Raw genomic sequence first — 13,463 nt, forward strand, 5'->3', positions numbered from 1 at the left:
TTCTTTTAAAATGCTCTATTCAGGAATGGATTACTATTATTTAGGCCAGCTTTTAGGTCACATTCCAATTGCTCTTTTAAATTGATTAATTCCTTTAAAAAGATCTCATCAAATGAACTCTTACAGCCAAAAAACAGATCTGCAAAGTCCTCCCATTTTTGCAATACAACCCTCAATATAGAGCTACATTCCCCATTATCTAGCTTTACTTCCATAGGAATAACTTTAGACTTTTTGGGACCCAATTTCTTTATTTCATTCCAGAATTGTAGATGGTTGTGGGTTTGTAGGTAATCAATATGCAGCGAAAGACCTCTGTTAGAGTTTCTCTTTACCATACATAAATTCTTATCAAACATGGCTTGCATTTTCTTAAATTCTGTGCTCAGCTCAGCCTTAAGGTTTTTATTCTTACATCTAAGGATTTTTTTCTCTGCTGATCTTAAATAATCCCATGCACTCCTCAAATCTCAATTCTGTTCTGTTCTGGAAGGTGATTGTTATTTCTTGCACATGTCTCCAGCGGACATAAAGGTCTCTTTTTTAAACGCAGAGCTAGATTATTGGCGTGAATGCTGAAAGTATGTTATTCTCCATATTTATTATTATTTCCCCCTGGTGTTGTGCTGTCTAACGAGATCCACTTTTTTGTAGAATGTTATGTAGAAACTTCATTCAAACATTCATTACCTTTCTCAGTCATAGGAATGAGTCCTTACCCCAAGTGAAGGAGTTCAAGTACCTCGGGATCATGGTCACGAGTGAGGGGACGATGGAGCGTGAGTTTGGCCGGAGAATCGGAGCAGCACAGGCGGTATTGCAGTCGCTCTACCGCACCGTTGTGACGAAAAGAGAGCTGAGCCGGAAGGCAAAGCTCTCGATCTACCGGTCAATCTTCGTTCCTACCCTCACCTATGGTCATGAAAGCTGGGTCATGGCCAAAAGAACGAGGTCGCGGGTACAAGCGGCCGAAATGGGTTTTCACAGGAGGGTGGCTGGAGTCTCCCTTAGAGATAGGGTGAGAAGTTCAGCCATCCGTGAGGAACTCGGAGAAGAGCCGCTGCTCCTTTGCATTGAAAGGAGCCAGTTAAGGTGGTTCGGGCTTCTAGTAAGGATGCCCCCTGGGCGCCTCCCTAAGGAGGTGTTCGAGGAACGTCCAGCTGGGAGGAGGCCTCGGGGAAGACCCAGAACCAAGTGGAGAGATTATATCTCCACCCTGGCCTGGGAACGCCTCGGGATCCCCCAGTTAGAGCTGGTTAATGTGGCCCGGGAAAGGGAAGTTTGGGGTCCCCTGCTAAAGCTGCTGCCCCCGCAACCCGACCCCGGATAAGCGGTTGAAGATGAGATGAGATGAGTCATACCTTTCATACTTTCAGAAATATTCAAAATTTCCCACAATTCAACTGCCTTCTACTCATTCATGCATTCACATAGAAACTTGAAAATGTTTCACATCTTCCATACATTTTGGGTATAACTGAACTTGATTTAAAATATTCAACCTTCTTAGAAGCTTAGTAAAATTGCACTTCTCAGAATTTTATATTAGTGTATTGGACAGATTGCCTTAGAGTGGGGGACTCAACTGTTACAGGGGACACCAGCAGAAAAACTTGTCATTTTTACTCTTCACACATCATTTTACTTGAAAATGTGGGGAAAATTTATGCCCTTTCTAAAGATGTAGCCAGCCAGCTTTTCAGCAGTCAGCACACTACAATATCTTCAGAAATTGCATTTTCTAGTTACTTTTTATATATTAACACCAAATGGCATGCTGACGTAAATATTCGGCACATAATTATAGCAGAACAAGCAAACATGCCCCAACTCCTTCGTATATGTATATTTCCTGTCCCTCTGCCCCCCACAAAAAAATAAGCTAAACAACTCAAATAAAATCAACTGAAATCCTGTTAGGCATTTTTACAAGTTCGCTTCTCAGTTAAGAAGAAAATAATCGATAATAGTTAGTTGCAACCCTAACAGTTCAACAATAAGACTGGGACACACAAACGTATACACCCATTTACAACAAGTCAGGTGAGCTGGAGAGGTGCCACGGAGGAGTAACTGTTTTATTACCGTTTCGGTTAAGCTAACCCTAGAAAAAGGGGGAAGTCGAACACATGGAAATATAACAAACATTGTGAACAGGAACACTGGTACACTCGGAGCCTAGTATCTGCTATCAAATATTTGGTATGCGAGCAAAATGACCATTTAACCCACTGAACCCTAGCTTACCTTGTGCTATCCATCCATAGCTACAGTGTGGTTGATAAAAAAATTCGTAACCAAGGAAACTATCCCCTCTACACTCATTGGTTCATTCAACACTGCGAACCTCCTACGGAACGCCCCCCGCTCCCATCGCAACCAATCAGGAGTGCGCACTTGCCCTCCCACATTCCCACTGACGTCATGCACGCTCGCATTGCCTGGGACTGCTGCTGGGAGCAGGGAGCAGCGAAAAGAGGTCGTCTTCTTCCTTCTCCCGACTATGGAGACGTGTTTCCCTCTTCCACATGCAATGGACTAAACGTCGGGACTTTACCGATTAAGTTGCATGTTCCAATGTAGATCCGAGCCGCAGCTCAGCCAGCGGAACAACACACCCCCCAAGGTATTTAACTGCTGTTTCCCAGCTCCTTTACTAACTGCGGAATAATTTTGGGGGAAAGAAAGCATCTGTGCGTAAGGTAGGGTGGTCTACTCTGCTACTTGAACTCAGAAAGTCTTGAATTCCCCGTTTAAAGAAAAGTATAGTCTTTTGTGTCTGTGTGTGTGGCACAGGGCAAACTTCAGTTAGGCTTCTTCACAGCGGGAGAGGATCTAATATTCGGTTAATCTTGATCTTGTGAGCGAGTCATCGCTAACAACGCACACCTTTGATGGACCTTCACGCGCTGCTCTCGATGCACAACCCGTTGAGATGAAAACTTAAAGCTGGCTCACGTACAGAAACTGTTCCGGCGTTAGTTTTCCGGTCCAAAAAAAAGCTCAATTCTCTCTCACATTGCCCTTGATATCGTGTCGCAAAGTGGTAAAGGGGAAGGCAGGTGAGCTTAGAGTGTGGGAATCTCTGGAATGCGAGGTCGCCGAAGGGCGGAGATCCCGACTCTTCTGCTCTCACAAGATAAAGCTTACCTTTACCCTCACGTTCACTCGCTACGTTCAAACTACGCCATATTTAATGACCCTAATCTGCATTTTAAGCAGGGGCGTTTCTTTTAATGTGGACCGTGGCAGTGCGGTCTCACTGCTTTTGCATTGTGCAAGAATACTACCTTTTAGGACCAGATGGTTATTCCCCCGGAAGCTAATCAAAGAAATGCATCATTTTCATTTAGCCTGGTTATTTGACCTCACTCAGATATACCCTTAGAAGGGGAACGTGTCCATTGCCTTGCTTGTCCTACTTTGGTTTAAATAAAGTAGGTCTGATTTGAAATGCACAAAACTGTCTACACATACAACCTAAAACCCTTTTTCTTAGTCTTCAGCTCATATTTCTATGTACCCAGTGTTCGCAGTGTGAGAAATGTCATTACAAGGGGTAATGGAGAATTAGCCATTTTACTTTAATCCCTTTGTGTCACGTGGCTAGAACAGAAAAAAACCCACTAAGATTGAAGTTATTAATTTTGTTGTGATGGCTATTCACCAAAGGTCAAGTCTCATAGCCCCCTGTTATCACATGAAAGATGCTGGGGAGCAGTGCTTCAAGTCTCCTCTGTTGCCATGCAGGTGTGGAAAAGGTTATCTGCCTGCATCACTGAGGTAGTTTTATTTCAGCCAACAATGGAAGTGCATGGCAAATTAGATCATACATGACCTCTCTCTCACACACACTCAATCTCTCTCTCACACACACTGAATCTCTCTTACACACACGCACACACGCATGCACACTCAAAAAAGGAATCGCTAGTTTGCTCTCCTCGTGATTCACATTACGGCTTGAGACACACACTGCCACACAGCTGACAGCCATTGAGGGTGGTTCACTGTGGAATTGTACAGCGGGACTTGGTTAGAAGAGTCAGATTCTCCCTCAGGTTTTTTTCTCCCTTGTAATTTCTGTGTGGACTCTAAGCAGTGACACTGTGTTTGGCACAAGGGGAGAGGTTTTAGCTCGTCAGACATTCAGCCAACCCGTTGTCAGTTTCATTTGTCATGCTCTGTACAAGATAGTGATACGTCTGGGAAACTTTCTGTACTGATTCTGCGGGTACTAGAAGATGTAAGAAAAAATCTGCACAAAGTACAACCTTGTGCCCCGGTAGACAAAAACACAAACAGTTGCAAAATGCCGTTTGTGTGATTGTTTGACCCAGTCTTTATGGTGAGTTCTTTTTAATGGGAACTGACAACAGTTGAATAGTTTAGCGCCCTTTGGCGGGCCTCTCCTTCTCTTACTTTTTTCACCCCCTAATTCTGGTCTGACATCAAGGCTTAAGCCCTCACCCCCGTGTTACATGTCAGATTTGCTTTTTTCAGCTTGGTTCCCCCCTCTTTTAATAAAGGGAAAGTATTTCCAGTCTTCAACTCACAGCCTGTAATTCTGGAAACACATTTGTTATTTGCCTTGTTACACACGTCTGTATTTAAAGTAAAGTGCTGAAGTATCAACCTCTTCCCTCGGCCAGTCAAGAGAGGGTCAGCATCCCTTGTGCGCCATTCAATCAAGTGCTCTTAAACAGTAGAGGTTTAACTGATTTAGTCAGCTTTTTGTGTTAGTCCATCAGTATAATCAGTAGTCCATAATAGTTAATAGCAAATTTTCATCCAATTCAATCCCGCCCCACATACTGCAGCTTTTTTCCATCCCACATTTGCATGGTGTGGTCTAAAGAGAGTTTCTTTCCTGCCTCCTTTGAGAGCAAACCACATGTAGCCTTGTAGAGTAGGGAATTTCCATTTTGTAAAATCTGTATTTGTTCTATCAATCTGGAGACTGAAAACGGGGAGCAGATGGATTTGTATTATTATTATAAAACATGTTGTCAGTGTGTGACAGTTCAACACAGTATTAATAGACAGGAGGATTCCAAGCTTAATTGTGAATCATGCTTTTGAAGCATAGCACGCTTATATTAGGCATGCTTACCCATCATATGTTAAAATCAAACCAATTTAAAAAGCATACTGCATGTGCTCTGTCTCGCAAGACTTGTGTGGATAAGCCTTGGCATGTGCGGCTGCTGGCTGATTGTTGATCTAACTAGATATGTAGATAGATTCCCGGATAGATCCCAGATTTCATGCTTTGGTTGGACCCATGGACAGCTAAAGATAATACAGAACACGAAGCATGTCAGCACTTTTAGAGATTAGGTGAACAATAGATTTTTGTCCAGTAAAAAAAGCCCTCCATTGGCCTGACATGCTGAGTCTGAGAGACTGCCCCTCCTCAGTGTCTGCTATGTGGACAGCAGCAGCGAAGGGACAGAGCTTTTCCAACTGTTGTTTGATCTACACGTAGCCTCACTACTGGGTCTTCCTGCAAATTCATTGCTCAAACAATCCCATCTATCTAACGCTATATGGGCGGTAGAATGACCTAAAAAGGGCACATAATACCTTGCTGAATATTTCAAAGTGCTACTCACATTATCACCCCAGGCAAATGCTCTCTCTTTACTGATGGCAGACGTAGGGGCGGTACGGGAGTCAATCCCAGTGCATGACATAATAAAAAAAACACTGCATGAAACTGTAGCCTCTACAATCATAAAGACATGTCAAAACCTAGGGTGACACTTAATGCTGAACAATTCATTTTTGATCCACATGCCATATTGTTGTAAGTAACAAAAACAGTCTTGCAAACTGACTTGTTTACTTACTTACCAGCACCCGTCGCTCCTTTTTCATGGAGCATTAAAGGCTGTTTACTGCACAGTTTGCCAGTCTTATGTCCTGGGTTTTCCTCTCCAGCTGTTTCCATGTCAGCCCCCTCTGCTTGATGACAGTCTCCCTCCCTGAGGTGTTCTTCGGCCAACCTCGCCTTGGTTGTTCCATCGAAGTGTCTGCCTGGTGAGGCTTGTATTAAGTTTTCCTGAGTGTTTGGCTGATGGTTCCCTGTCTTTTTCCCTTGAACTCCTCCTCCACAGGTTGTTGGCCCGCTCTCTGCCAGAGATCATTGTTGCTGATGGTATCTGGCCAGTGGTTGCTCCACCTCAGGCAACTGTTAATGAATGTTTGTACGTTCGCCATGTGGTCTTGGATGTCCTCCATATCTCTGACCCGTAGAGCAATATAGGTTTAATGTTAGAGTCTGAGCTTGGTCCACTGGCTTCTTTCTTCAGTGCTCAAAATAATAAATCAACTGGATGAAATTTGGTAACAAACCGAGCTTCTATTCATTTCTTTATTTTAAAAGGGCACCACTAGATGTTTCCATGGCATATCCATTATTGATTTATGTGTCTTTTTGTTTCTTTATCGATTGTTCAGTCTATGAAATGTCGGACTGACAGATAACTTAAACAGTTTCTGTCAATTGACCAGTCACTGTGTGCTTCTTGGTTTAGACTTTTTTTTAAAACCTCAAATAGCTTGTTTGTGGGATCAGGTAACATCCCAGAGTGGTATGTGAGTGCACTCAGTGGCTGGATTTAGTCTGAAGGTGAAGGCATCTCGCCACTGTCAGGTTACATTCTAGTGACCACAAGGATTACGCCTCTTCCCCGTACTGACAACTGAAACAATCTGAGGGCTTGTCTGCTGCATGTGCTTTCATAGAATTCTGCCAAGATGTATAAGATTCACTTCTTAAATGTCAAAGCATTTAAAAGTCTGCTACAAAGTAAAACTAACTCCTGAGAAGGGGAGTTGTTGACATTGGAAATTAACATATACAGTTCAAGAAAATGACATTTAAATGGCATTTTATAGCTCTTTTTGCATTCGCTGTGAGGCAGGTGTGGGCTGGGAGATATCAAAGCTTATACTGTATCTTTTCTTTTTTTCTATCAGAGTAACTTGATATCGTAATAACATCAAAGCTGAAAAACCTGTAGCCTTAAGGCAATTGTGCTCAGTTTGATACAACTTCAACGAACAAGACACTGCACTTCAAGTATTTTTCAATCTCTACAGCAAAGCTTAGTTAGCAGATCTACCTCAAGAAGCAGAGACATGTTCCGGAATAACCAGCCCATTTCTGTCCTATGTCTTAATGTTTCACTAGAGAAAATGTGACTCCAATGCTACCAGCTTAATACAAACCCATCCCGCTTTTTCATTCACCTGGCTCATTCTCGTCTCAGGAAATCCTGTGACACTAGCATCCAACGCGCATTTTACTCTGTATGCACCAGTAACCCCGGACAATGCCAAAGCCCACTTATTTTGGGATGGCCATTCACTTACAGGTGCTCTCAGATCATTTAAGATTTCGTGCTGCAGCCAATATCCCAGAAATGATGAAAAAACATTTCTCACCCGTAGGTGAGAGGGTGCACATCATTTGTGGCTCTTGGGATGAGAAATAGCATATTATTATGTCAAACATTGTATATAAGAAAAGATTTGCAGAAGAATCACACTTGTAGTTTGTTGCACAATAAAGATATAAATTTGAGAAAATACCTTTAAAAAACGTGCGTACCTCTACACAACTGCAAAGTCATACACGTCCACAACTTAAGGGGAATTTATTTGACAAACTTGCAAGGTGTGATTTATTTTTTCAATTAAATCCGCTTTGATAGATTATCCATCGGTTGCCGTGCCATCTAACAGAAACCCTACATTCCCTTCTGTACAAAGTGACAATGCAGTTGGAGGTATTTGCCTTTTGTCTATCTGTGTAACAGTCCCATGATCTTTTGTTAAACTAAGCCAATAAAATGAAAAAATACAGTGTGTACTCATCTGACCTAAGTCATCGTTTTAAAGGCCAGCTGATGCTGGTTGGCTGACCTGACATTTACTAAAGTTACTACATTCCTTCTGTCTTCTTGCATCATGGTTCAATGCATGTCAGTGTCCTGATGGTTAAGGTACAGGGATTGATTTTTGCACACTTCACTTATTTCAGTTAAATTAATATATATTCAGTTAGAATATTTAATATTCAGTTGTTCTTCAAGGTTTATTCTCAGTTGTGTTATCCCTGTACATTTGCTTTTTTTATTGGATGAATTTTTTTAGACTCGTGATTCTTGCACTTTCTGGGTAGTATCTTCATGGTTGAATGCACTCATTGTAAGTCGTTTTAGATAAAAGCGTCAGCTAAATGAATCTAATTTAATGTAATGTGGTCGTGTCATCACTTATGGTTAGCATTGACTTTAATAGGCACACCAGGTGTAAGATTCGGCCCACCAGCTGCACGTTAGCTTTTGATTGTGCACTGTAAAGAATAGTTTGCAATAAAAATTGCAGCTGTCTTTTTTTTTTTTTTTTTCTTATTGCCTCTTTAGCTTTGTTATTTACTGAAACCCGCCATCTCTGACACATCCCACATACAACCACCCACTACAAAGTAGTCTGGCTTACCGGATGTACAGTGCTGGGATAAAGCCTGCCAAAGGTCAGGCATTCTCCTCCCCTTCTGCTATCTCTGCTTAGCACAAACCAGCCAGAGTGTTTTTCTAAGCCATCCCATAAATGATAAGCAGTGCAGCCAGGCCTTACTCTACAGCGCTGTAATTGAAAAACAGGGTAATTGAAAAGCAATCGGTGCACAGACCAAATCCATTCAGCCATTATTTATTTACTTTCTTTTATTTTGGCTTACTTTTTTCACTTCCAGGTGAAGACCGATGTCAATGTTAAGGAGGTCAGATTAGGGCAATGTTAGGCCACACGCTGAGGCGACCTGACCAGTCTGAAGAAGTTGCAAATACTGTTAGTTCTGGTTATTTCAAATATGTTGTTAGCATTTCTGATTTGAGCAGTGAAATGAGCTAAATTATTTAACTCTTGCCACATCAAGACCTGGTCAGGTAACATGAGAACTTCTCAGATACACTTTCAAGATCGGCCTGCTTTCGACTACAAGCAAGAATGTTTGCAAAAGAACATCAAATCACCAGTTTAGTGTTAAGTTATCTCCATCTGTTTAGAGGCTTCCATCCATATACATTTACAGTAAACTGTGCGATAGAAACGGCATGATATTGCAATGGAATACAAGTATCAGCAAGTCATAGGACTTTATCGTGCCAAAAAGGCTTTGAAACTGCATATCGGCACTGTAACATATTGGTTAACTGGTTCAGTAGCTGCACTCAAATTTGAATGGGCAGCACCATGTCGTTCCATGACCCCTGCTAAGTGTCCACTCGGAAGCACAGAGCAGACAGTGCCAATGCAAATCAGCTGTCAGGAAGTAAATGGTCATGCCTTTCCTTATCCAGCCTCCTCTTTAAATTGGGTTCACAATACTGCACAGGAACAAGGGTTTCCTTCCCAAGTTCACCAAGTCAGGGTCACTGTGCAGAGGATTTCATCTTTCTCAGACATCATGCCCGGTTTCATGGTTATTCATGATTTCATGAGCAGTTTTAAATTCATATAACACTTAATTCAATACATTGTACACATTTACTCCTACACAACTTTTCAGGCTCACAAATTGTTTTTCGCTTTAAAGGGATTAGCTCAGTGCCCATTCAGGGCTGTTGCCACATCTGGAGCCTGTGCTCCCGGTATTGCTGCTTGCAGCGTTGTTTGTCAGAATTTGTAGGAGGAGTAGCAGAAAAAAACAAGATGCAGGAAAAAAATAGATTTTTGTCTGAGACTCGCGTTTAAAAAGTTGTTATAGCACCGCCATCTGGCCAAATTGCACCAAATTTGTCACGGAACTCCCTTGGTCCCCAGCAATACACCTGCTAGGTATAGTAGATCGGATCAACTGTTCTAGAGATATGCAAGGACAGATACAGGAAGATTCCTTGCTTTTATAATTAGATACCGACTAAAGTAAGGCAAACGTAAAATAAATCAGTTTCATTTTTAGTGTTCACTATATTTAGAATGTAACTGCATTGCCTTGCCATCAGACAGGGCTTTCCTCCAGTTTCCAAAAGAGTTTCCTTTCTGTCTCTCAGCCATTCAGTTTCCCTCTGCAAGAGTTCTTTCTGTGTACACCTGCTCATAAAGGGATCCTCTTGTCTCCACAGTGAACAGCATTTATTCTTTGTCATCATAAAGACTCTGTTTTTTTGTTTTGTTTATACCATAAACTGCAGAAAATCGGACCACAACAGCAGGTCTGTGGCGGTGTAATACATTGCACAGCGCAGTTCCTCTTATGCATAGGTATACATTGAGAAAATGTTATGCAAAAGGAAAGGGTCGTCTGACAAGCAGTGAAAATCTTCTGAATATAGCATACACTGAAACTGATATTGACTCTTTTAGGTGGCCTTTTTTTAAGGTGAGTACATTTTGCTGCAGGTACTGCCCCGTCCACAGCAGCTTCTGTGTCTGTACTGCTGTCTGCTTCTCCACACTGGCGGCGTGCTTACTGTCATCTGCTGTAGGTAATGCACTGACTATGGAGAAGAACCTCAGTCCCACTTCAAAAAAAGCCAAACTATCCTTTTAACCCCTGAGAATGTCATGTTTGGTTCCCAAAGTTCATTTCAGAATGTCAAACTTTTTATTTGTTGTTCTTCTACTTGTTTGTTGTTCTTCTACTTGTGTAAGTAGAGCAGCTACAGCGACTATTAGCTCAATTTGTAGTTGTCGAAGAAATCAGAGCACACCTTACAGGGATAGCTATTGACAGATATTCTCCCTCAGTCTTTATCTTGCTTTTAACATGGTGAAATACAGCCATGTAGCTGAAATATGTCTGCTATGAGTCATAGCCACATCTAAATCATCATGAACACGACAGAAATGGATAGATGGTCATATATTAATAATCTTCATTTCTCACTACTCTGTCATACAAAGTGTTCTTTTATATTTCAGAGCGAGACAGTTAATGTAAAAGCATCATTATTTTATCTCCCAATTCATCACAACATATAAAATTGCTCATTTTATGAAGAAGCAGTCGGCTAAGCTAAACTTGTACAATTCATAGCTTTGTGATTGATCATCTCTTGCTGTAATCAGTCTTACCAGAAGGTGCTCGGTGAGCTCCGTTATTCACCTCAGAAAGACCTTACTTACATTGTGAGAGCCAGGACACTGCCAATAGTGGGACATTTCTTATGCAAATTTCCTTTTCAATTTCCCCCTGTTCACGTGATCTCAGTATATCTGTCGCGCATAAAATCCAAAAGTGATTTCTTTTTTGAAAGATTTTTTTAGTGCTTTCATTTCTTTTTTATTAGTGTAGCCGAAGAATGACAGGAAAGGGCTGCGAGGAGTTGGGTCGACATGCAGCGAAGGGGCAGAACAAGGACTGAGCCTATGTGGGGTGCACACTCTACCTAGTGAGCTATGGGCCGCCCCTACACATGATCATTTGATGACAATCTAATATGCTCAGCGGTGAAAAAAGGTTTGCCACAGGAGGAGGACAATGGAGTGTGTAGGGTGAAACTGCAGCATTGATTAAACACATTGTAACTGTGTTAAACAAGGTTAAATCCACAATATTTTTTTTCTATTACCTTAGTGCATAAATTCTCCCGTTAACATTTGTCTTGGACTTCTCTAGAGATGTACAGAGCTGCAGTTTCTTCTTGGGAAGCATTGCTGCTGTATTTGTTGTATTTGCACTGTAATTGTACACAGAAAGGCATTAGGGTGTCTTAACAATGTGCGTCAGGATGAAGTTCGTCTGTCAAGCGCAAACTCTAATTCTGTTGAAGGGATTTACATGCAATCAGAATCATTTACGTCTACATCGGCTGCGACATATTACTGGTGCTGACATGTTGGAAACATCTGATGGGACTTCAGTTGAGCCCCTCTGCTCCCCATCAATTTAGATATTGTTGTGAGGAAATGATGTTGGGGTGAGTAATCGCTGTAGGAAGTTCTTCATGGAAAGTAAGGCTTGTGTTTTTACTGCTGCACAGTGCAAACATGGATTATTTGGTCTGCAGCCATCTTCCCCTTGTCCTCCTTTTGAGTAAACATATCTTGCAAGATAAAGTGCAGCTCTGGGAGTGTGCGAGTGGCATTAGTCTCTGTGGGTGTGCGTGTTGAATATGACTGTGTTTCCTGCCTTTACTCCAAGGCAAACCCTGCCCCGTGGATACACATGCTCAGATAGGCCTCCGGTTATTGCAACATTTGTCAGGGAGAGGTTCAAGGTGTGAGGTAGGCTTGGCTTCTGAATTACTTCTTTTGCATGTCCGTCTCGTGGAAGAGATGCTGTCGGACTATTGATCCACTCTACACAGCCGCACACTTCTCACCGTAGTTAATCCTATATCAGCAGAAAGGTGGGTATGTATCTATTTAAAGGATGCTACATCATTCTCTGTAGCTTATTCAGGGTAATGATTGATAGAGTGATTGTGTGTGCATGTAAGGCCATTCCTGCTCCGGAAAGGAGACATTCTTTTGCTGTGCTGGGTGTGTCCATATGAGCAAAGCATTTTCAGCTGTTGAGAGCAGCAGAAAGTGAAACATCTAGGGATCTAATAATAACTTTTTTTTGTGTGTTTTGCTGCTGGCAAGTCCATCATGCGCATACAGAGAATCTGTCATCCTCAAAAGAATTTTCCACATGTGGCACCTACAAAGAAGTCATAGTATGCGGGTACTTTAGGAGTGTACTGTCTGAGGTTAAGGTTAATCAGTAACATGCAGTATGTGCAGCGCCATTGTTATATTTGTGTCACCCATATTTTCAAAATCAGCTCTGAGCAATTACTTTTTCAGGGCTTCAGTCAGCACTCCCTAACCACGTGTTTAGCCCTAATAGTGTGTGCGGTAGGGGATTTCAGAAATTGTTTAAGAATCCAGAGAAAAAAAAAACATAATGTTGCTGTCGTGAATGCTGTTTTAAGCAAACATGTTTTTCTACCTTTGTTGTCATTCTTGGGTTTTATCCAGGCTGAGATGTATGATTCATCTTGGTGAATTCTGATGAATGAATTTGCCCGATCACAAATGTTAGTTTTATTCAAGGAAGTCAATACACTGTGTGAAAGAAGCAATTAGCCACTGTGGGTATTGAGGGACGTTGTTGTAGCTGCTAGGGAGATTAGCAATGGGACCGTATTTCTCCCCACAAAGCTTTCACATGCTACATAATGCTACTGGGTCACTCCAGATAAGTGCCATGGGGCAGCCATGTGCTACAGGGGCCTGGGAGCATGTGGGGTTTCTTAAAAAAAAAAATGACACCAGAGGATTTCACTGATCGGCACCCCCTGCACAAGTCGAAGTTGTCAGAACCAGGGAATATCAAAGTGTAGTCTTTAAAAACCTGCACAATATCAGCTCTCCTTGCCTCATGGTTGCTCTCCTCATTCCAGCTTCGATATATATCAAACATGCACTTTTGTTTAACCACTTCATGTTTGTTTCAG

At 41.9% G+C, this 13,463-nt stretch overlaps 1 protein-coding gene across 5 annotated transcripts in view; it reads left to right on the forward strand.

Moving 5' to 3' along the window:
• The first annotated feature begins 2,481 nt into the window (after positions 1 to 2,481).
• pkp4 (plakophilin 4) overlaps positions 2,482 to 13,463 on the forward strand; it is an 84,836-nt gene continuing 73,854 nt past the window's right edge. For 2 of the 5 annotated variants that reach the window (XM_083920971.1, XM_083920977.1), the window contains exon 1: positions 2,488 to 2,626. Coding sequence is in view for 1 of the 5 variants with exons in the window: in XM_083920974.1 (XP_083777100.1) it covers positions 2,570 to 2,626 (57 nt within the window). In the remaining 4 variants the exon portion in view is untranslated. Of the gene's footprint in view, positions 2,627 to 12,274; positions 12,373 to 13,463 lie in introns of those variants that run through there. The other 3 variants (XM_083920974.1, XM_083920972.1, XM_083920973.1) reach the window with 3 other exon arrangements.

This window comes from Echiichthys vipera, assembly GCF_963691815.1.
Source record: "Echiichthys vipera genome assembly, chromosome: 10".
Taxonomy (NCBI): Eukaryota; Metazoa; Chordata; class Actinopteri; order Perciformes; family Trachinidae; genus Echiichthys; species Echiichthys vipera.